Source organism: Vanacampus margaritifer, chromosome 3 (assembly GCF_051991255.1).
Source record: "Vanacampus margaritifer isolate UIUO_Vmar chromosome 3, RoL_Vmar_1.0, whole genome shotgun sequence".
Taxonomy (NCBI): Eukaryota; Metazoa; Chordata; class Actinopteri; order Syngnathiformes; family Syngnathidae; genus Vanacampus; species Vanacampus margaritifer.
In genome coordinates this window covers 12294169-12313826 of record NC_135434.1, presented here as the reverse complement: position 1 = coordinate 12313826, position 19658 = coordinate 12294169, and the positions used below count along the sequence as shown (strand labels likewise).

The 19658-nt window shown below is 41.6% G+C and overlaps 2 protein-coding genes across 3 annotated transcripts in view; one reads left to right on the top strand and one right to left on the bottom strand.

Annotated features, from left to right (window-relative positions):
* Positions 1–420: 420 nt before the first annotated feature.
* On the bottom strand, positions 421–3047 carry smim15 (small integral membrane protein 15). Its single transcript, XM_077562307.1, has 2 exons — positions 2965–3047; positions 421–1220 (listed from the first exon to the last, which is right to left on the bottom strand). Exon 2 carries the CDS (start codon positions 1214–1216, stop codon positions 998–1000), a length of 219 nt encoding a protein of 72 aa, XP_077418433.1. The 5' UTR covers positions 1217–1220; positions 2965–3047; the 3' UTR covers positions 421–997.
* Positions 3048–5893: 2846 nt separating this feature from the next.
* LOC144048741 (zinc finger SWIM domain-containing protein 6-like) overlaps positions 5894–19658 on the top strand; it is a 77168-nt gene continuing 63403 nt past the window's right edge. The window contains exon 1 of one of the 2 annotated variants that reach the window (XM_077561011.1): positions 5894–6439. In XM_077561011.1, the coding sequence (XP_077417137.1) occupies positions 6001–6439 (439 nt within the window). In that variant the 5' untranslated portion in view covers positions 5894–6000. The remainder of the gene's footprint in view (positions 6440–19658) is intronic. The other variant, XM_077561012.1, reaches the window with a different exon arrangement.

Below are 19658 nucleotides of genomic sequence, written 5' to 3'. Positions count from 1 at the left end.
TTTTGACGTTTATAGGCGTCAATGGCAGTGAATGAGTTAATCTACCAATTTAATATCAGTTGCTAACCAAAACAGCAACACCAAAGCACATACAGTGAAGTATGGATTATTACAACATGTTGCAAATGAGAATTGTGTTTTTTTAGGCCACTAGTATCAAATTTAAAGCACATTTTTCAGTAAATGGGACCACTATTGCCCTCAGAATATCAGATTATTATTTGTCACCTGGTTTGACACAATTATGGCATTAAGACCTATGAACAACAAAGTGGAGGTATTGAAAAAAAGTTTTAATGAGGCAGTTGTGCACAGGAGGTTAAAAAAATATGTTTGGTTTTGTACATATGGTACATATGTTCATCTTGCTTTTTAACTAAGTGTTCATAAAAGCACTTTTGACAATGCAAGTATGCATAGTAGTTCATAAATAGGATTTATTGTTTATTATTTTTGAACAATGTATGTATTTTTTAATGATTCTTTACCTTGGAAAAGTCCTAATTGGAAATTTGAAATCAGCAGTTTCACAGCTCCAGATTCCAGAAGAGCAATTCTGTCACAATTTGTTGTACAAGTAATTTGAGTTACAAGTTAAGTCACCGAATGAATTCAATTCTTAAGTCAAGGTACCACTGTACATTTTCTCTCACAAACTTGAAAAAAAAGGCCTTTTTTATGGAAGCATCCATAAAAATTTTATTAATTACAAATAAATCTGTTAGGTACAGAAAGGCTTGATTTCATATCAACTGAACACAATGGTGATGTTAAAAATGGAATGCAATATTTAGCAAAAGCCACGCATAACAAAACAAGCAAACTTGTGTATAAAAATGTCAAACACACTCTTGCTGAAAAAAGTCCGACGGGAATGTCCGTCCGTCTCGGCACTGTTAGACCAGTGCGGGCTGGCGCGCCCCCACCTTAAAGGGTCCGTGCTGGTGGTGAAGGCAACGGGTGGTTCGGGCCCTTCATCCTCCACACAGCCGTCTTTCTAGTTCCTCTTCACCTTGGCCAGGTTCTCCTGACGCCGCAGCTTCCTCTTCTGCTCCTTGTCACGCACCTCGATCAGCTTGGCCAGTTTCCACGACAACAGCGCGCTGGCGATGAAGAGGGGCGTGAGCGCCAGCAACACGGTGGTCAGGAAGCCGTACGGGTCCTTGGCGGCCCACTCCACTATGTACACGGCCCATGCTTGTATCGTCTCAATCATGGTGCTGGGGGGAAAATAGCGCATTAGTGGTTGGATGACCAGTGGGGGCATCGGGGCACACATTGTTTTTTACGCCAAGGACTGTATTATTGTATAGTGATGGCAAAAAAATCAACACAAAGAGTGTTTTCTCCCTGTCTTCAATTAAGCTCCATTAATTGTTTTCCCCGCAAACTGTCTGTATTGTAACTTAATTGACTGCCAGACGTTTTCAGAAACGTCCCCAGTGCCAGCCGATTTTAAGCATTTTGACTGATCTTTCAAATTATGTGTTTGGACTATGGAAACACACATACTACCAAATGAAAGATTGGACTCTCATCTTTCATCAGAAAAAAAAGTTTGTTTCTACCTTATTCCGTTTTTCAGTAATCAACAATAGAAAATGGTTAGTTTCACCTCTGTTTTGAAACAAACGTCTTTTAACGTCTTTGGCACTCCCCCATAGGATTTTACTAAACGTTATTTAACGTTTTTGGCAGTCAAAGAGTTAAGCTTCCTGGCTGGTGTCATGTGACTCGTTACATGATGTCACCTGTGAATGGGGAGTGGGTTTTGTTTTCTGTCATGTGAAGCATTTTGTTACAGAAAAATAAGGTAAAGATTAGATAAAGAAGTTTTCTGTTAAGCCATCGACATTAAGCTGGCATACTTTCATTCGATATATACTTTGAACTTTTTGGTGTTAAATATAGATTTATTATGATTTTTAATTCTTTTGTATAGTACACTACAACTGGGAACACAAACAGCTTGAAGCGAGCACACTTCTCCATCCATGTCTTTATCTAAGAGAATTGCTAGACATTGTCAACTATGTTGTCTTGTGACAGTCGGAAACCTAACACCTTCTACGAACATACAGGTAAGGTGTATTTTATTTTTTCAGTTAACATTAGCTAATTTTACATTTTTTGTATTAGACAGTCCACATTGTTAATACAACTACAGGTTTGGATAGTATAAAAGCCTGAAACAATGCTTCATCGATCTGTTTTTTTCCTTCTCAGTGATACAAATAAAACAACTACAAATATCCATGTTCCATAGGTTACTGCGGGTCGGGGTGAACTGGTGTTCATCCCAGACGATTTAAGGTGAAGACGGGATCCTATACTACGAACATAATTTGAATAGACAACCATTCATACTCATGAATATTTCACGCCAGCATGCATGTTTATTTCATGCCGGAGGAAGCCAACAAGCACGGGAAAAACATCGCACTTGACACAGTAAGGCCAGAACCGAGATTTGCGGCACACGTGCTAACCACTTTGTTTGTTGTTTGTTTGTTACGCTGCCACACTTATATTCCATCAGCCTAAATTGGAGACACCATAGCACAAAATCGAGCAAAAAACAGACGTAAAAACGTATACTCGCCGATGTACATGAGTAAAATGAACGTCACACCTTTAAAATAACTACTAATTTGATGCTCGCTACTTGTTCATCATTCAAAACGAACGGAAAAAATAGCTCCACGTCCTCAAAAATATCACAACTCGTTTCTATTCATCTGTCGTTAGTAATATACGTGAAATGTGATGACCTCCGTGCGGGATTTAAGCAACACTTTCGTACAGGATTAGCATCATCAGCTAACCAGTAGCCTACACCGGATAACGGCCCGAACTGCATATAAGGCGAAAAACTCGACAAACGAAGCATGGGAATAAATGTGGATTTTAAAAGGTATGTTGTGATTTTCGATGTATGATTAATCCAATGAGAAAGATACGAACCTGCGTGCGGTGATTTCTTTTTATTTCTATTCCTCTCCGATTTCCTTCCCAGTTTCCGGATGCAGGGCTGGAGAGGATGTGACGTAATCTCCATGTTTACCTGGGTTTTGTAGTTCTTTACTATGATGAGGCAGACATTCAATATGTTTTTCATGCACAGTAAAAATACAACGCTAGCACTGAGCAATGAAGATGAACAGTTATTTGGCAGAGTTTTAGACTAAAATGTAGATAATACATAAATGAATAATGTGGACTGCAACCATTTATTATTCATTATTACTTAGATGTTTATGAGTTAGGATAGGATTTCATTTTTTGTTATAATACCACTAGGAAACATAATTATACAGTGGTTAATTTAAAAGTCAGAACAAAATTACAGCAAACATTGGTATTAAATGTGAACCAGTCGGGCTTCTCTACAGAGGGATAGTAATTGTAATTTCTCAATAACGACCAGAGACACTTTATATTTACTCAGTTGCGGCGAGTACCCAATGTTATTTATTTTTCCATACCTGACTAATGGGTTGGTTTGTTATTTAAAAATAAATACATAAAAAGACTAACATACACCAATGTAAAATGTAAATGCTGCTGTGATGTTGCGCTATGTCGCACTACATTCCACATAGAAACGCCAAATATAGCACAAAATGTACACACACACAAATCATTTTGATCAGTTTAATTGATTACATTTTATATTTTTTATTTCAATCTAAAACTATATTTTATTTTTTTAAAATCATCAATACAATTGTTTTTGTAAGTTTACCAATATTATTATGTATTAACTAATTTTGATAAAATAAATGCAGTATTTGTTTGTTCATTATAAACTGTTTTTATAATTTGTAAATTTAAATGAATAATTAATTTGGTGTTTTGATTAATATCTAATATAATACATTAAAAAAATTGTGTAATCTATAACAATATTTGTATTTCATTCATTAAAAAAATCACCATTAAATATAAAATAATTTTAATAAATAGCAAATCATTATATAAAAATAAATGTATCACATAATTGTCAATATATTACATGTAATTTGTGTTTGGATCAAAACCATCAAGCCAAAAATTATCCTTTAAATAAGATAATTGCTGTTAGTATTTATTGCATTTAAAAAAATAGATAATTACATGCAAATTGTTACCTATTTATAAAAAACAATTACTTTCAAATAATTTATCAAAAACAATGTTCATGTTTTAATAATGAAATGTTTTAAAACTGTATACATAGATGGAAGTAATTACAATTAACTCATGGTACCACGTTGTCCTTTTATTAGTTCTTCCGCATTTTTAATGGGGGGGCATTTATCGTAGGTAGTAGAGATTAATAGAGACGTGGTCTACATTGGTGTGCAGACCACTATTTGGGGAGCCACACTGTGAAACACATGTTACCTTGTAAAAAAAAAACACACACACACACACCAAAAACATCTGACACCTGGCTTTTATTAGGGAAAAATGTGATCACTAGTAAATTTTCAGTTTGAACAATCCTGCAAATTATAAAGCAATAACTCCTGTCCGCAAGAAGAAAGGGAGCCAAAAAGGCTCCGTTGGCCCTCTGAGAAAGATGACTAACATAACAAAGCAAGACCTCCTGGCTTTGTGAACTTCCTGTGGGGAAGTATTGAAACCAAATCAGGTTAGGCCACATCTGCTGGCTCCATACGGCACAGATCGCTTTCAACGCGGTTCAAAGGGCAGCCTTTTTAGTCCCCCTCGCAAGAGTCGCGACGGGGGCAGCTGGGAGGGAACACGTTGCTAGCATTTCTGATTTACAGGCATACTTTTGGCTGTCTTTTATAGACAATTAAGGAGCACGGCGGCAATCTGGCGGCCATTTTGTGAAATTGTTTTAATTATTACGGTAGTTTGTGGGCGTCTCGTCAGTAGTGGGGAGCTCGGGGGCAGGCAGTATAACCACACGAGCTTACACCCGCAAAAGGCATGGCCCTGATGTCTTGTCGCAGTAGGAACCCACACAGGAAGGTGGGCACGCCAAATGACTGTACCGCCATTTTGTATCCATCCACCTCCGCTACTTTTAATGGCTGTTAGGGGAAAGTAATCATGTGGCCAGACACTGAGAAACAGCAGACATTTTTTTGTGGGAGGTATAGAATGTGCTACAAGAAAAAACTTTTAAACATCCCTTTACCTTTTCATCTGAAATATTCCTTTGTTCCATCCGTCTTTCATCCTTGTTGTCACAAAAAAACAACCTGTCAATCAATAGGACCAGACAAGATACCACTGTATTATATTTATTAAATGTTTTATGTTCATGTCATGTTATTAGATACATATTGATTCTGAACAATCTATGTGGCATAGTTGTGTCACATTGTGTGCTGTACATATAGTATTGATATGAAAGTGGTGGTATTAAGTGGATTCCGTGAAGGCCCAGGCAACAAAAAGCACCTTGACTGAAAATGATGTTTTTTGTTTACATGTCCACTTGACCTCACTAACTTTTACCCCCCTGTCTCTTGTCTGTTTTAACAGCTAAAAGTCATCTTTTGGGGGGGCGTGAGGCCTCAAAAAACAAGCATGATGTTGTTACTGCAGCTCCGGCTCCACTGGAGGAGAAAAAATGAAAGTGGAGAAAAAAGTGGGTTTATTCGCCCCCCTTTGTGCCCGTTGGGAGCAGCCAAGACCGCCTCTGGATTAAGCCCCCGCCTTTAAACTCCCAACAAGAAGGCAAAACTTCAAAAGGCCCGTCGGCCGTCGGGGCTCCGCCCTCACGCGCCCCGACGGCTTCACAAAGGATTTGCCGACGTTCGGGAATTCCGCCTCCGCTTCCTTTTATAGCAGCACCCCCTCTGAGGCCACGCCTACTCGCACACAAAGCCCTCTGTGACGACACATCGATCCAGCCCACATCGCCAAATAAGGCTCGCCTGCCCATTTAGGGCAAACAATCGGCGCGAGAGTGCCTCTTTTCTCTTATCCGGTTTATATGATCGGAGAGGCTCGGCGAGGCAGGTCGGAAGCGGTGCGAACATGGCCGAGCGAGTCCAGCAGCCTCCAGCCAAGCGGCTCTGCTGCCGGCCCGGCTACAACCCGGCGTGTAGGCAGGGGCAGCGGGCTGGAGGAGTCCTGTGTGGCGGCGGCGGTGGCGGTTCGGGCTCCGCCGCGGGGCAGAGCGGCAAGGCGCACAACCCGGAGTCTCTGCTCGACATCGCGGCGCGCCGAGTGGCCGAGAAGTGGCCCTTTCAGCGGGTGGAGGAGCGCTTCGAGCGGATCCCGGAACCCGTCCAGCGCCGGATCGTATACTGGTCGTTCCCGCGGAGCGAGAAGGAGATCTGCATGTACTCGTCTTTCAACGCCGGGGCCGAGGAGAGTGGAACTAGCGGGGACAATAACGACGAGACTCAGCTGCCTTTCCTGCGGGGTGTCACTCTGCTGGAGGGCGGTTGGGTGGACAACGTACTGCAAGTCGGTGAGTGCCAATCAACACCACGGCCAGACTTTTTTCTCTCTCTCCTGTTCTAGTGTAAACAATGCCGGGTATTTCCACGTAATAGTAGCCCACTTCTCCTTTGCCCGGAGCTCTCCCCCCTTTCATTGGAGCTTATATAGCACTTTGTTCCTATTTTTCTGCCTTTGCAGCTCTCCCCCCACCAGCACCGACCGATCCACAGACAAAAGCCCCCCTATATCTTTTCACCGCTGGCTAAATAGACGATATTTAGAAAAGAAGGGTGGGAGGGCTGGAGCGATTTAAAGCCACAGTGCTTCTATTTTGGTTGCCAAACACTCTTTCTCTTTCGCTCTCTCTCGCTCTGTCAATGCCAGGACGTATGTGGCTGCTGGATGCAAATGATTCACCTAGTTTTATTACGGGGGAGTGGGAAATGTGGGCTAAACAGCCCCCTATCCCCCCACCCCCTCTTCATATTTCACCAAGCGCGTTGGACTCTGAGCTGTCAATCCCACTCCACACCCTTGGAAGCCGTTCAGGATTCTAATCCCATTACCCTCCCCTGGTTCATCTGAATCTGAACGCATCCTGCAAACAAGATTTTATGCATGATCTTCCTCCTCCTCCTCCTCCTCTTTGGCTCGCTATGCCTCCAAAGAATCTGCGTGCGGAGATGGCTGGAGCTCTTGTGGGCTTGGAGAATGTGCACTGCACAATAGTAGCCATGGAGCAGGCAGGCAGACAGGCGGGCAGCTCTCCCTCCTCTCTTCTCCTCTCCTCTCATCCACACTCCTCTTTAGCTGGCTTGTTTACCAGATTCCCCACTAGTAGACTCATTGGACGCTCACGCTCCAGGGTTGGGGGTTTTGGGACTCAACTGAGTACAGAATTAAAGATACATTGACTGTTATTCATTGCTTGGCGGCACACTATGCTAGTGGTTAGCACGCATGCCCCACAGTGAAAGATTCTGGGTTTGATTCCCGGCTCATATTTGTGTGTTTACATGGGTTTTCTCTCCCTTCAATCCCACATTCCAAAACTTAAACTAAATTCATCAAGGAGTCAAAAAGTAGTCTCTTTGTACACTGCTTAACTGACCAGTCCTTGATGAATCCCAGCTCTCACTTCAAAGTCAGCTGGGAGGGGCTTCAGCTCACCTGCTACCCTAATGAGGATAAGCACAGTCGAAAATAGATGTCATAGTTGGCAGCATGGTTGTGGAGTGGATTGCACATCTGCCTCGCAGTCAGTAGATCTCCTCTTGAATCTTTGTTTTCCGGTTAGCATGCAGCTCACCTGCAACAATAAATAGGACAAGTACATAAAAAAACAAACAGATTGGTAGATAGGTGTCCGGTGTCTCTCACTACTAATTTAGCTATTTTCAGCAATGAAAAGTAAATATTTCGCCTATAATTTGATAACTTAATTAAATTCCATGTATAATTAATCCCTTAAAAACACATTTTGCCACTCGCTGACGACTGTAAATGACATCACAGGTGCGCCGAGCTCAGATAACGACCAATCACGGCTCACCGGTCTTCTGGGTTTGGTCATGTGACATTCGCAGACTGAGCCATGATTGGTCGTTACCTAAGCCCCGAGCACACGTGATGTCGTTTTCAGTCGACAGCAAGTGGCAAAATGTGTTTTTAAGGGATTAATTATACACGGAATTTTTAAATGTGTTCATTGTACATGAAAAATAATGAAGACTTCTTACTGCTGCGAATGGTTAAATGAGTCAAGTATCCCTTTAAAACACATAATGTGTTATCTTAAATTAACATGTAACATAAATCAACAATAAAAAAAACTACAAAAAGAAAAGGCATGATGTCAGCTATGGAAAGTTGAGCTGCATCAACATAGACCTACATTTTGGCAGGACTACATTGTGCTACATTCTTCTCAATGCAGCACTGGCAAGGAAACAGGAGTTCAGAACAGTCAACATTTAAAAAAAAAAAAAGGGCCTAGCCATTCATTGATCATTTCTTTTCCCAATCATCAACCAAGGACCTTTAGTGAATGGCCATCCTTAGACGGGAGCTCTCTCTGAATGTTCTGAACACCTGTTTCCATGTTATTCCTGCAAGGATGTACCTCCACTGCCAGCTAGGAGAAAAAGAAAGACAAAGTTCAGAACATTCAGACACATAAAAAAATGACAATGAATGGACTAGTTGATCATTAATTTACACAACAGTCTGTCTAGCCTTAGATGGAACTCTCTGAATGTTCTAAACTCCTGTTTCCACGCCGGTATGCGTGGATGGATCTCCTTTGCCCGTAGCTGACGTCATCCGCTAAGTAGAGCCCTCCGTTTTGTTTCGATTGCTTCGAGACACGATTAATCGGCAATCAATCCCGCACAATCGGAATCATTCTCAACAATCAATGAATCTTCTAATTGGGTGCTATGCCTGTCCTTTGTGTGTGTGTGTGTGTGTGTGTGTGTGAGTGAGAGAGAAGAAGAAGAGGGGGGCTCGGGGGTGACGGTCTGCGCATGTGTTTGTGTCCTCGTCTGCACGGGCTGTCAGTCTCATCCGCTTACAACAGAGGCGAGGATGACAGGCGAGCACACAGCAGGAGGACGGCAGCGTGTTATACTGATTGCAATTTTCGCTCCATTTTTTTTTTTGCACGCGTGGGTGAGGGGGGGGGGGGGTTAAGTGTAGTTGGCGGTAGAGAAGAAATAAAGCCAAGGAGGAGGGGAAAAAATGATAAATAAAAGATGCAATCTACTCCAGGGGACAGGCAGCCACTGGAGGATGAGGGGCTTAAAAGCAGGGCAGCATGGGGTAGAAAACGGGGGGGGTGGGGGGTGGCTTGTCAGCCACATCACACAGCACATGTATTGGCCCATCACACATATATACAGTGGCCTGGAAAAAAAAGTGTTTATCCCCGCATGTGTGTGTGTGTGTGCTGTCACAGGGATGGGATTCATTGTTGATGATGAAAGACAGTAGCGCAATAGAAGAGATGCTGAGGTTATTGTGTGCGTGCGGGAGGGGGGAGGCTAATATACTTGAATGGATCTGCTGTCGCCGTATTCCTCTCTTGCTCCTCCTCTTTCCTCCTCCCCCAGCCATAAAACTCTCCATATTTGCTCCCCTAAGGCCAACTACCAGCCCCCAGTCTCCTGTGATTATTTATCTTTTTCTCAAAGACATTAATCACACACTTTTCCTCCTCCCCTTTCTCTCTCCATCCATCCTTTAGCATACATATATCAGCCCGCTGGAGGGATTGGATGGTGGTGGTGGCGGGCCACGTTTTAAGGGGAAGCGCAATAGACGGGGTGATGTCAGGGAAGCCCGGAGGAGAGGGTGGGTGGGGGGGGGGGGTATTGAAATGGTGATTGCGGGAAAAAAGTAACGGATGGCGAGCGGCGAAGGCGAGCGAGTGAGATGGATGGCGAGCTCGCTCCCCCCCCTTCGCGAGCTCATCTGTTCCGATGCCAGCCCTCTTCAGATAAATATTCATACGCAAGCGTTAGTCGACGGTCCAGCGTGCCGTGCAGGCAGTGATGAATATGTCAGGTGGGCTTACCTGTGCTCTTAAGAGCTTCTTCATGTACGCTTTACTGGCTAACAGCTCGGAAAGTTGAGAAAAAGAGGCTGCAGAAATACAGAAGACTTAAATGATTAAACTAGCAAGTAAGATGTTTTTGCACTTTTATTATATATTTTTTGCACCACAGTAATGTTCAGTTCTTAGCTATATAGAATAGCACAACATACTGATTAATATAGCTTGTTTATATGAATTAAGTGGCAAAATGCACCTGTTTTTAATCAGTCTCAGGGGCGGCCATTTTGCCATTTGTTGTCAACTGAAAATGACATCACAGGTGCTCATGGATCAGGTAAGAGACCAATCACGGCTCACCTGTTTTTTTAGTTTGATCATGTGATCTTCGCAAACTGAGCCGTGATTGGTCATTGCCTCCTGAGCAACTGTGATGTCATTTTCAGTGTGGCAAAATGGCCACTACCTGATATGGATTAAAACGGGTGGATTTGGCTGCTTAATTCATATTCCACAAACGTAATATTAATCAGAATACTATGTTGAGACTAGTTGGGGCGCATATAGAACATATTTTGGGGGTTGACTTCCCATTTAAGTATTATTTTGTAAAATGAGTGAATGAATGAATTGTTTTGGGATTATAGTTTGTGTTCGATTGTAAACTAATAGCAGTTATAAATATTTTAAAGCGGAGAATCAGTTTAGCGTGGTTGTTTGCTTCATTTACAGTACAGTAAGACAGCAGGACATGAAGCTGGTCCACATATCGCCATCTAATGGCCTGGAGTACACATTACACCATGTGGTGTATTTGCTAGCATGCTGTCGTTTGCAGCGTTTGAGCTTCCACGATTATATCCGTTCAAAAATGTTCTGAAAATCTCCACCTCTTGATCGCGTCTGTTCCGCACCCTTCCGACGACCCCCTTCCCTCCCTTGTGTAATTTAACCTTAGCTGCTCACCGTGGCCGAAAAGGAAGGCTAGCATTATGATGCCCCCATCCTCTAATTATAGAAGTCTAATCCTATGGCTTTGGCGAGGCATGACAAAGCATGTTTCCACTTCATTACCCTCCTTCCTGTTTTTAGTCCTCCAGACTGGGTCAAGTTCATCCCCTCTTCTCCCATTCATCTACTGTCCTCCTCCTCCTCCTCTTGCTGACCCCTCGCGCCTGTATTTCTTCTTCACACCCCACCCCCTTGCGTCTGTCTCCAGGGCTTTCTGCCTGGAGGTAAAACACGCACGCACGCCCGCACACACGCACTACACCGCCTCCTCCTTTTACTATCCTGTTACCGTAATGTCCCCAAGGAGCGACAGACATAGTGATGCCTGGCATATGTCGCTCCCCGCAATGTCATTAGGCCGCACGCCTCCTCTCCCCCCTTGTTAGGCTAATTCCTCACATGGAAAAAGATGTCATTTTTATCAAGCAGCTGCCCCAAATTGAAATGACGAGGCGCACGGGATGAAGTATTTTTATTTTGTTAAAATTAGACTAAAATGAAAATAAAACAAGTGCCCGCAGTGGCGCGCCTGAACCATGTTGCCTTACAAATATCAGTCGGCGGCAGTGCTGCCTGTTTGAGTGTGAATGTCATCCTGCTCCTTCCCGCCAGTGTGTGTGCCAGTGCGTGCACGTCTCTGCTCGTAACTCGGGTTAATTTGTTCACGCTCGGGAGATTCTTAATTAGGGTTCTGCGTCATCTACTCGCTCTCCCTTTTCTTTCGTTTCATATTGTATCAAGCTGTCAGGCAGGCAGGTGGTTCCCTGTTCTTTTTTTTTTTCCTTTTTCAGACTGCTATTGTGGTGTTATGTATTGAGATGAATTTGTATACATTTAAGACCGGAATTAGTCATCCCCAGGCCAAATTGTGAATTAAAGTGACTGTATCAGTGGAATGTGGATCTTATTTGGATGGTAATGGCACAAGAAAATGGCAAATAAGTTATGATCAGAAATTAATTGAATGGACATATTTTCAATATTTTCCGGTTTCAGGTTCTGCTAAGCGAGTATGATTGTCTCTTCAGAGTCCATACACTTAATAATTTGCCTGATATTTTGCTGTCCAACATTGGACATGCTCCTCTTTAATGCGGTTCCAGCCAAACTGTGAGAAGTACTTGATCACCCAAGCACTTAATTCTGGTGTATATGTCAATTTAAGTTAGCTTAGCAATAAGCATTACTCGGCTGTCTATTCTCGTTATCCCTTCGTGAGAACGATATTTTTCAGAGGAGTATTTTCTTCGCCATGGAGGCCATGATTAGTGACTAATCGCGACTCCACAACTTGTTTAGCCGTATTAGCTAGCCAGTCGAAGCTCGTTGCTAACTAGCTGGTGTAAAGTTCATAAATGAAAAAGATTTAAGTTAATTTGTTAAAATATATATGTACTTATATACATTTATGTTTCTAGAATGATCATTTATACATGTTTATATATTTTTTTATACAAGTAGCTAAATTAACATGTTGAATCTGCTGTTCTCATTCACTTGCATTTATCTAAAGTTTGCTAGCTTCTGATTGGTTGGTGTTGGTCAGCTGATGAGTTGTCAGGAAGTGTTGTCGCTGTAGCGTGTGACAAGTAAACAGCATTGTTACAGAAGAAATCAGTCTTCATCCTGCTTTCTCATCTTATAAAGAGTGTTCCACGAACCACCAACGAACCCTCTTATGACACAAATAGCACTGATCTCGCCTCTACGTTCAACTACTCGAACCTTTTAACAGTCATTAAGATCCAATACAAATCTGCATCAAAATACATACTGCCCGTTACAAAGATAATAATTCAGACGTTTGATTGACACTGTCAATAAGGGTTTAATTTAACAATGTTTATTATAGTGGGGGCTCGACATTGCGTCCACAAGGGTGCAAAATTTATGATGCAGATGATGCATAAATCTTGCACGAGCATGTCGCTCGCCAGACACCGTCAGGCAGATGTGGCTGAGGGTTTCTTTGTCTTTGTGTGTGGGCTGTTTTCAAGTGTGGGTGGATCTGGATCTTGGATCTTCTTATTTTCCTTTTCTCCTCTTTCTCTTCCTCCTCTGCCTCAATTTTGTGGTTCTTCCTCTACGTCTTTATCTTCCTCCTCCTCCTTCAATGCCCATCAAAATGAGCCGGCATGCGCAGCGCCCAAGTGACAGCTTAACAAGTTGCTGACACAATATGATTCAGAACTTTTGGGAAATTTCTCCCTCCTCCTATTCCCCTTCCGTCTCCTGAAAAAAAAGCTTTTCATGTTATTCTAAATGAAAGGCTGTTGAGTCATTTCATGTCTTTTTAGGCATGCGTGAACAGTACCGTATATGGGGAAAGTTAAAAAAAAAAAAAAGAACTAGAGAATGGAATATCTATAGAAATTGTAATACTGTGTGAATTAAATGAATTGGTGAAAGTGTTACTTGAATGGTTTGAATCAGTCAAGAAATATGGAAGTAAAATATCATATATGTATATGGGGAAAATGTCGGTGTTGTCACAATACCAAAATTCTGACTTCGATACTATTAACAGCATCATCAAGTACTATACCGATATTGACGTCCCTTTATACCGATGAGTCCAAAACATCAGTATAAACAGTGGAATCATAGATTACAAAAAAAAAAAAAATTCACATTCTTAGTATTTTTAATAATTAAAAAGTGGTGGGTATCAAATGAAACTATTTTTATGTATACAGTATCATTGTCATAATTTCTTATTTTCATGTGGTTATACACATTAATTTATGTTTTGATTGAACACTTAGGTGGTTAAATAAATTTACTGTACAATTTTCAGATTCAAACAATAAACTTCAAGTGGGACTTGGATGACATTTTTGTCTTCCAAAGCTGCTTCAGGCGGTGTCTCGCTTGCCGTACAGTTGTTGTGTCGGGCCCCTGAGGCTGAACCAAGTACGCTACAGTTTACCACAGGGCACTCCTCCAGCTTTTCAAATCAAAATATAGTACATAGTTTGAATAAGTGACTCATAAACAGGTTGAGGCAAACACAATCCCCCTTTTTATTTTATTTTATTATTATTATTATTATTATTATTTAGAAATGTCTGCTATCTGCCAAAGTGCACACAAGTATCGAGACTAAAAATACATGGTGTCATTTTATTTATTGATGCTGAAATATTGCGGTACTTTTGTAGTACTTGTGGCCGTGCAGCCCTAATCCTGAATGAGTTGAAAAGTTTGAAGGTGGAATTGTTTGAATTATTGATAAATTGCGGAAAAAGGGGTGGGGAGGAAATAAAATGTCACAATTTGGGAGTTTTACTCTGAGAATTTAGGAAATTTGGGAACGGGAACGATTCCCAAAATGTCCTGAGTGAACTGACCAGTTTGAAGTGGGAATGGTTTGAATTGGTCGAGGAATTTGTAATACACGTGACGCTATAGATGTGAAATATATTTGTAATTTAAGAATTTTATTGTTAAAACTTCGGAATTTTACTGTTGAAGTGTGTGGCATTTTGGGGATGTGAAATTCTTTACAATATGAAAAAGAGAAATTCCGAGTGAGATGAACAGTTTGAATGTGGAAAAATTTGATCTTTTTTTGGAAAGGGAAGTCAAGTCAAAGATTGTATTGACAACATGTTTTATGCGCCCCTCATTCGTCTAAACACTGTTGTCTGATTAATGTTATGTTTGTGGAATGACTAAGGCAGCAAAATCTACCAATTTCTAGCCATCCCAGGGAGCGGCCATTTTGCCTTGGACTACCACTTGGCGACTGAAAATGACATCACAATGCCTGTAGTGGCTCATGACCAAACCCAGAAAATAGGTGAGCTGTGATGTCATTTTCAGTCGACAGTAAGTGGCAAAATGGCAGACCCCTGGGATGGGGGGGGGAAAGGTGGATTTTTTTTGCTTACTTAACATTCCACAAACATAATATTAATCAAAATACTGTGTTTAGACTAGTGGGGTCGCATGGAAAAAAATATTAGGGAAAGTTTTGATTCACTTGAACAGCTTAGGGGAAATTGAGGTGTGTAAAAGGTTTTGGTATGTGGAAAGTAATACCCCAGGTGTCCTTAATTTGGTGATTCTTTTGAAGTTAAAACCGCTTGAATCGGTGGAGTAATTTGGAAGGAGTAGAACGCGGAAATTGGCAGAATAATAACAACGAATACTCTTCAGCATTCACACAATAACTCTCTCACAGCCTCAAAGGTGAGCCAAAATCCAGGATTGCGGGTCTATCCCCCGGCCCATGTGACTAACCCTGGGCCTGTATCGTCATGGAAACATGGCTGAGCCTGGAGCGAGTGTAAACATCTGGCTGTCCGTGAGGGACAGCGAGGGGGCAGCGGCTGCATTCATGTGAAAGACTGTCTTTGGGGATGCAATTCTCGCGCGCTCTCATTCTCATTCTGACGTTCCCATTCAAAGACCCAAAGACATGCTAGCATTTTAGCATGTTAGCACTAAGATGTACAGTGCTATACACAAGGTTTAGGCCAAGACTAACTTTGTTTTTCTTAATGACTTATTCATAGTGCAACAGTAGTTTGGTGAGGACTTCATTTTTACCACTTGAGTCATTCAGCGGCCTTTAGTCTTAGTCATTGGGAGAGAAGATTTTTTTTTCAAATTTGTGGCTGAAATGTCAAAAATAAACGTTTGATGTTAGCTTACCTTGTTGCTGTGCTTTAGCTGCAGTATTCAGTCTACAGTAAAGAGTCTCCTCTTTTTCTCATTGGTATAGAAGTTTTTTTTTTTTTTTAAATAATATCAAAATATAATATATCAAATATCAAAAATAAAGCTTACCCTGTTTCTGTGCTCCAGCTGCAGTGTCATACTCCATAGTCTCCTTGCAGCAGCCCTTAGTCTCTTCTTGAATAAAAAAAATATCTCATCGCTGGAGAAAATTTGTAAGATTTGTCAGCGAAATAAAATAAATAAATAATAAAACGCATGCAAACTTCTACTGCTGAGCTTTGAGATCTGTCTGCTGCCATGTTCACTTGAATAAAGGTTGAGAAAATTGCCAAATTTGTCGCCCAAACGTCAGGAATAAACATGCAAACTCGCTTTCCTCTATTGCTGTGACTTAGTCTGAACCCCGTACAGTACTCCGCAGTCTCCGCTTTGCTGCATCCATCCTTTTTCTTGCTGCTTTCTATTTGGATTGTCATTCTCCTTTGTTGCTGGTTGTTAGCGTGTTTCAGTACCACTGATGTATTCAATACAGCCTGGTTGTTGCAGTTTCCTGCTAGATTGTAAAGTGGGAGGCAAAAAATGGAGCTGGTACTGGAACCGACCACCATGATAATGGCCATCCGTTGGTCATCCATCCATGAACCAGGAAGTGCCCTGATAACTAACAGATGGACAAACAAACATAATTATGCTAGTCCACTATTATCATTTTTTCCCCCACTTTTGTTAGCATTTCTGCTTTGGCGAGGTCTTTGTTGTACTTTGTGATATACTAATTATGTATGTTCATTATGGCATTGGTAAAACAAAGCCTTTGTTAAGTCTTGCGTATGTTTACAGTATATGTGTTTGGTGGAAAAGACACGTTTTGTGTGTGTGTGTGTGTGTGTGTGGTCTCGAGTGTGGCAATTATTTCAATTATTGCCTTCCAATCTCCTGATTGTTTTGGCGACAGGCTGAAAAATGCTAATTTGCCCAATTTTTTTTGTGTGTGTGCGTGTCCACCAGGCAATCCAAACTGCCATATGCAACACGGGGAAAAAAAAAAGAAAAAAAAAAGGAAGTCATTTTTGTCTGGAAAACCATCAGAAACGAGGAAGTGGGTGATCAAACGTGTCCCTTTACGACAGCCCGTTAAATCCCCTGCACACCAGACGGTCCTAGAGCATGTGTGTGCGTGTGTGTGTCATGCCCCCCCCCCCCCCCCACACACACTCCCAAGTGAATCACCCCCTCCCCAAGTTCTGTTTTCCACACCCAGCCTTAACTTCTCTTTTCACCAAGACACCAGCGGACCGACCTTCTGCCATTAACCGAGTCCAAAATGTCTCTGCCCTATTTCCAGTTTTTCCAGCCCACTGGTGCCAGCACCCCCTCCCTTCCCATTCCCAGCCTCAGACATGGTTGCTTCCTCCTTAAATCACCAAAGCCAGCCTTGCCTCAGTACCACACTCCAGATGTAGCTTTTCAAAATCACCCCTCACACTAACGCATTTTCAATTCGACCATATCACCGTGTGTGCGTGTCGCCTCTGTTAAAATAAACCAGCTAAAGTAATAAAGCTCCTGCGTGAGTTCCTTCCCGCCCCCCTCCTCCCCCCTCCCCTTTTCTAACTCCACTTGTCTCCGCTCCCAGACTGTGGCTGCTCGCCTTGCGTCAGCTGCTAGACTCTGTCTAGGAATCCACTGGTGCTCCTCTTCCTCCACACTCCTCCCCACCAGGAAGGAGCAAGCAGGGCAGGCCAGCAGAAAGGCCCTACTAAATCCACAATGACAGCGGGCCCATTAAAAGCCATTTTTTCCCTATTTCATTTAATGACTTTTATTGCCACGCTGCCCTTCGATTGGGCAATAATAACAAGGGAATGCAGCACTCAGCATTCTCCTATCAGATGCTTACTTTTTTTTTCCCTTCTCTCTTTTTAATGAATTCCTCTTTGCACCAATAGGCTGCTGAAATAAGCACAAAGCAGCTTGCTTACAGCGGCGGAATGTTCAAAATGTATGGATGCTGTATGCTCGTGTTTGTGCGAGAGGGCATTTTGGGTGCATTGAAACCTCTTAAGGCATTCGTAAAAAAAATAAAAATAACTGAAACTACATTTTATATTTGTAAGACTTCATAGCAAGTATGTACTTTGTTTTCATTTTTCTCACTTGATTTCATACATGAGTGTTTGGAGGTTTACTTTAAGTCAGGGGTCAGCAGCCTTTACTGTCAAAAGAGCCATTTTAGGCCAAATAAATAGCAAACAAAAATCTGTCTAGAGCCGCAAAACCTTTGAACATTGCGATGGACATATGGTAATTTTTTTGTCTCCTTTTTTCCTTTTTGGGGAAATTTTTGGCAATTTTGTGTACATGATAATTTTCAGGACTTTTTTTGTTTTTGGACATTTTATAGTTACTTGGTGAATGTTTTTCTTTTCTGCCTTTTTTTTAATAATGAATTTTCTGACTTTTTTTGCAATTCCAAAGACATTTTATGGCATTTTTCTGCCTTTCTTCTTTTGTTTTTGAACATTTATTTTCTGCTTTAAAAAAATATATTTTGGCAATTTTGTGTACATTATATGGTAATTTTCTGCTCTTTTTGGACATTTTATGGTCACTTTTAGGCATAAAAAAACTTTTTCATCTACCTTCTCTTTTTCTGACAACTTACAAATTTGGACTCTGACATTTTTTAAAATATTAAATTATTCATTTTTTAACCTAAATTGTTAATTCATTCAAATAATATTTTATCTAAAAAAATTAAATACATATGTAAGAAAAAATAATATATTTTTTTTAGCGATCTTCAGGGAGCCACAGGTTGCAGACCCCTGCTTCAAGTATTTATTTCTGTATAATTTTTTATTATACTAATAAAAACTAACCCACTCAAAACACTAACTAAAATTAAAAACAAAAACAAAATAAAAACTAAACACACTTAAATATCAAAAACTATTAGAACTCAACCCCTAGTTGTCATGGCAACTGAATTTGAATTTTCAGTAAGATAAGAAATTGTTTCTGAAGTATGCTGTAATTCTTGATCTTTGGGGATTTTGACAACATGTTATTAAAACACCTGGGAATTGTTTTAACTTTCGGGAAGAGCATAAAATTCCTCTTTTAAGAAACAACAGAGGCTTTCTGTGCTGGTTGATCAACATCTGTTTCCTTGCCAGAAGCTAAACTGCTTCGCCTGAGCCCAAAGGCGACAAACCACTCCCGCTCGCACGTGTGTGTACGTAATCGGTGTATGTTTTTGCGTAAAGAGCGGAAAGTTACCTGCTGCTTTCTCACAATAACGCTAAGGTGAGACTGTGCGCTAACAGTGGTCCACTTGAGATGTTTATCTAAACGCAAAGGGTTCATCACAAGTGTTTATGGTGAGGCCAATACTAAAAGGTGAGGTATGTAAATGATAAGCGGGTGGATGGCATTCCCGTCCGTCTTCATTCCCACACTATCTCATTTCCACTCCTGCACGCACACACACACTTCTTTTTTTTTTATGTGTTAAAGACACTCCCTGGCTCGGCGGTGCCGGGGCGCCACTACCTCGGCGCCTAAGAATAAACAACCGCCAGCGATGAGGGCTTACCTGCCGCTGACCCCTGTCTCGCAAGCACAGGGCGAGATAGGGGTGTTCCTCTCGTCGAGCTGTCCCAGCGTTGACCTCATCACTTTACGCCCCTGCACCCACCCGAGGGATTTACTAAAGCCAAAGGGCATCATGGCCTGACTGTCCCCCCCAGTGGCCAATTGCTCTACTTAGACCAGCGAGCTGTCATTATTGTTTCCCGATAAACAACCGAGCTGGCCTTTTGCACGCAAAGAGAAGAAGTTCCTCCACCATATTGTTTTTTGAAGTCCTTTTGCTGGAATAGGAATACAATGAGGAATCGGAGTCAGATTTAGGGTAGCGACTGACATCAGCGCAGTCAATTTATCGCGAGGGAACGTTCCAGAGCAACTTGCAAAAGGTTAGAATACATGATAT

Excerpts from the sequence above, each read along its gene's own strand:
- smim15 (XM_077562307.1), bottom strand. The coding sequence starts at position 1,216 with ATGATTGAGACGATACAAGCATGGGCCGTGTACATAGTGGAGTGGGCC.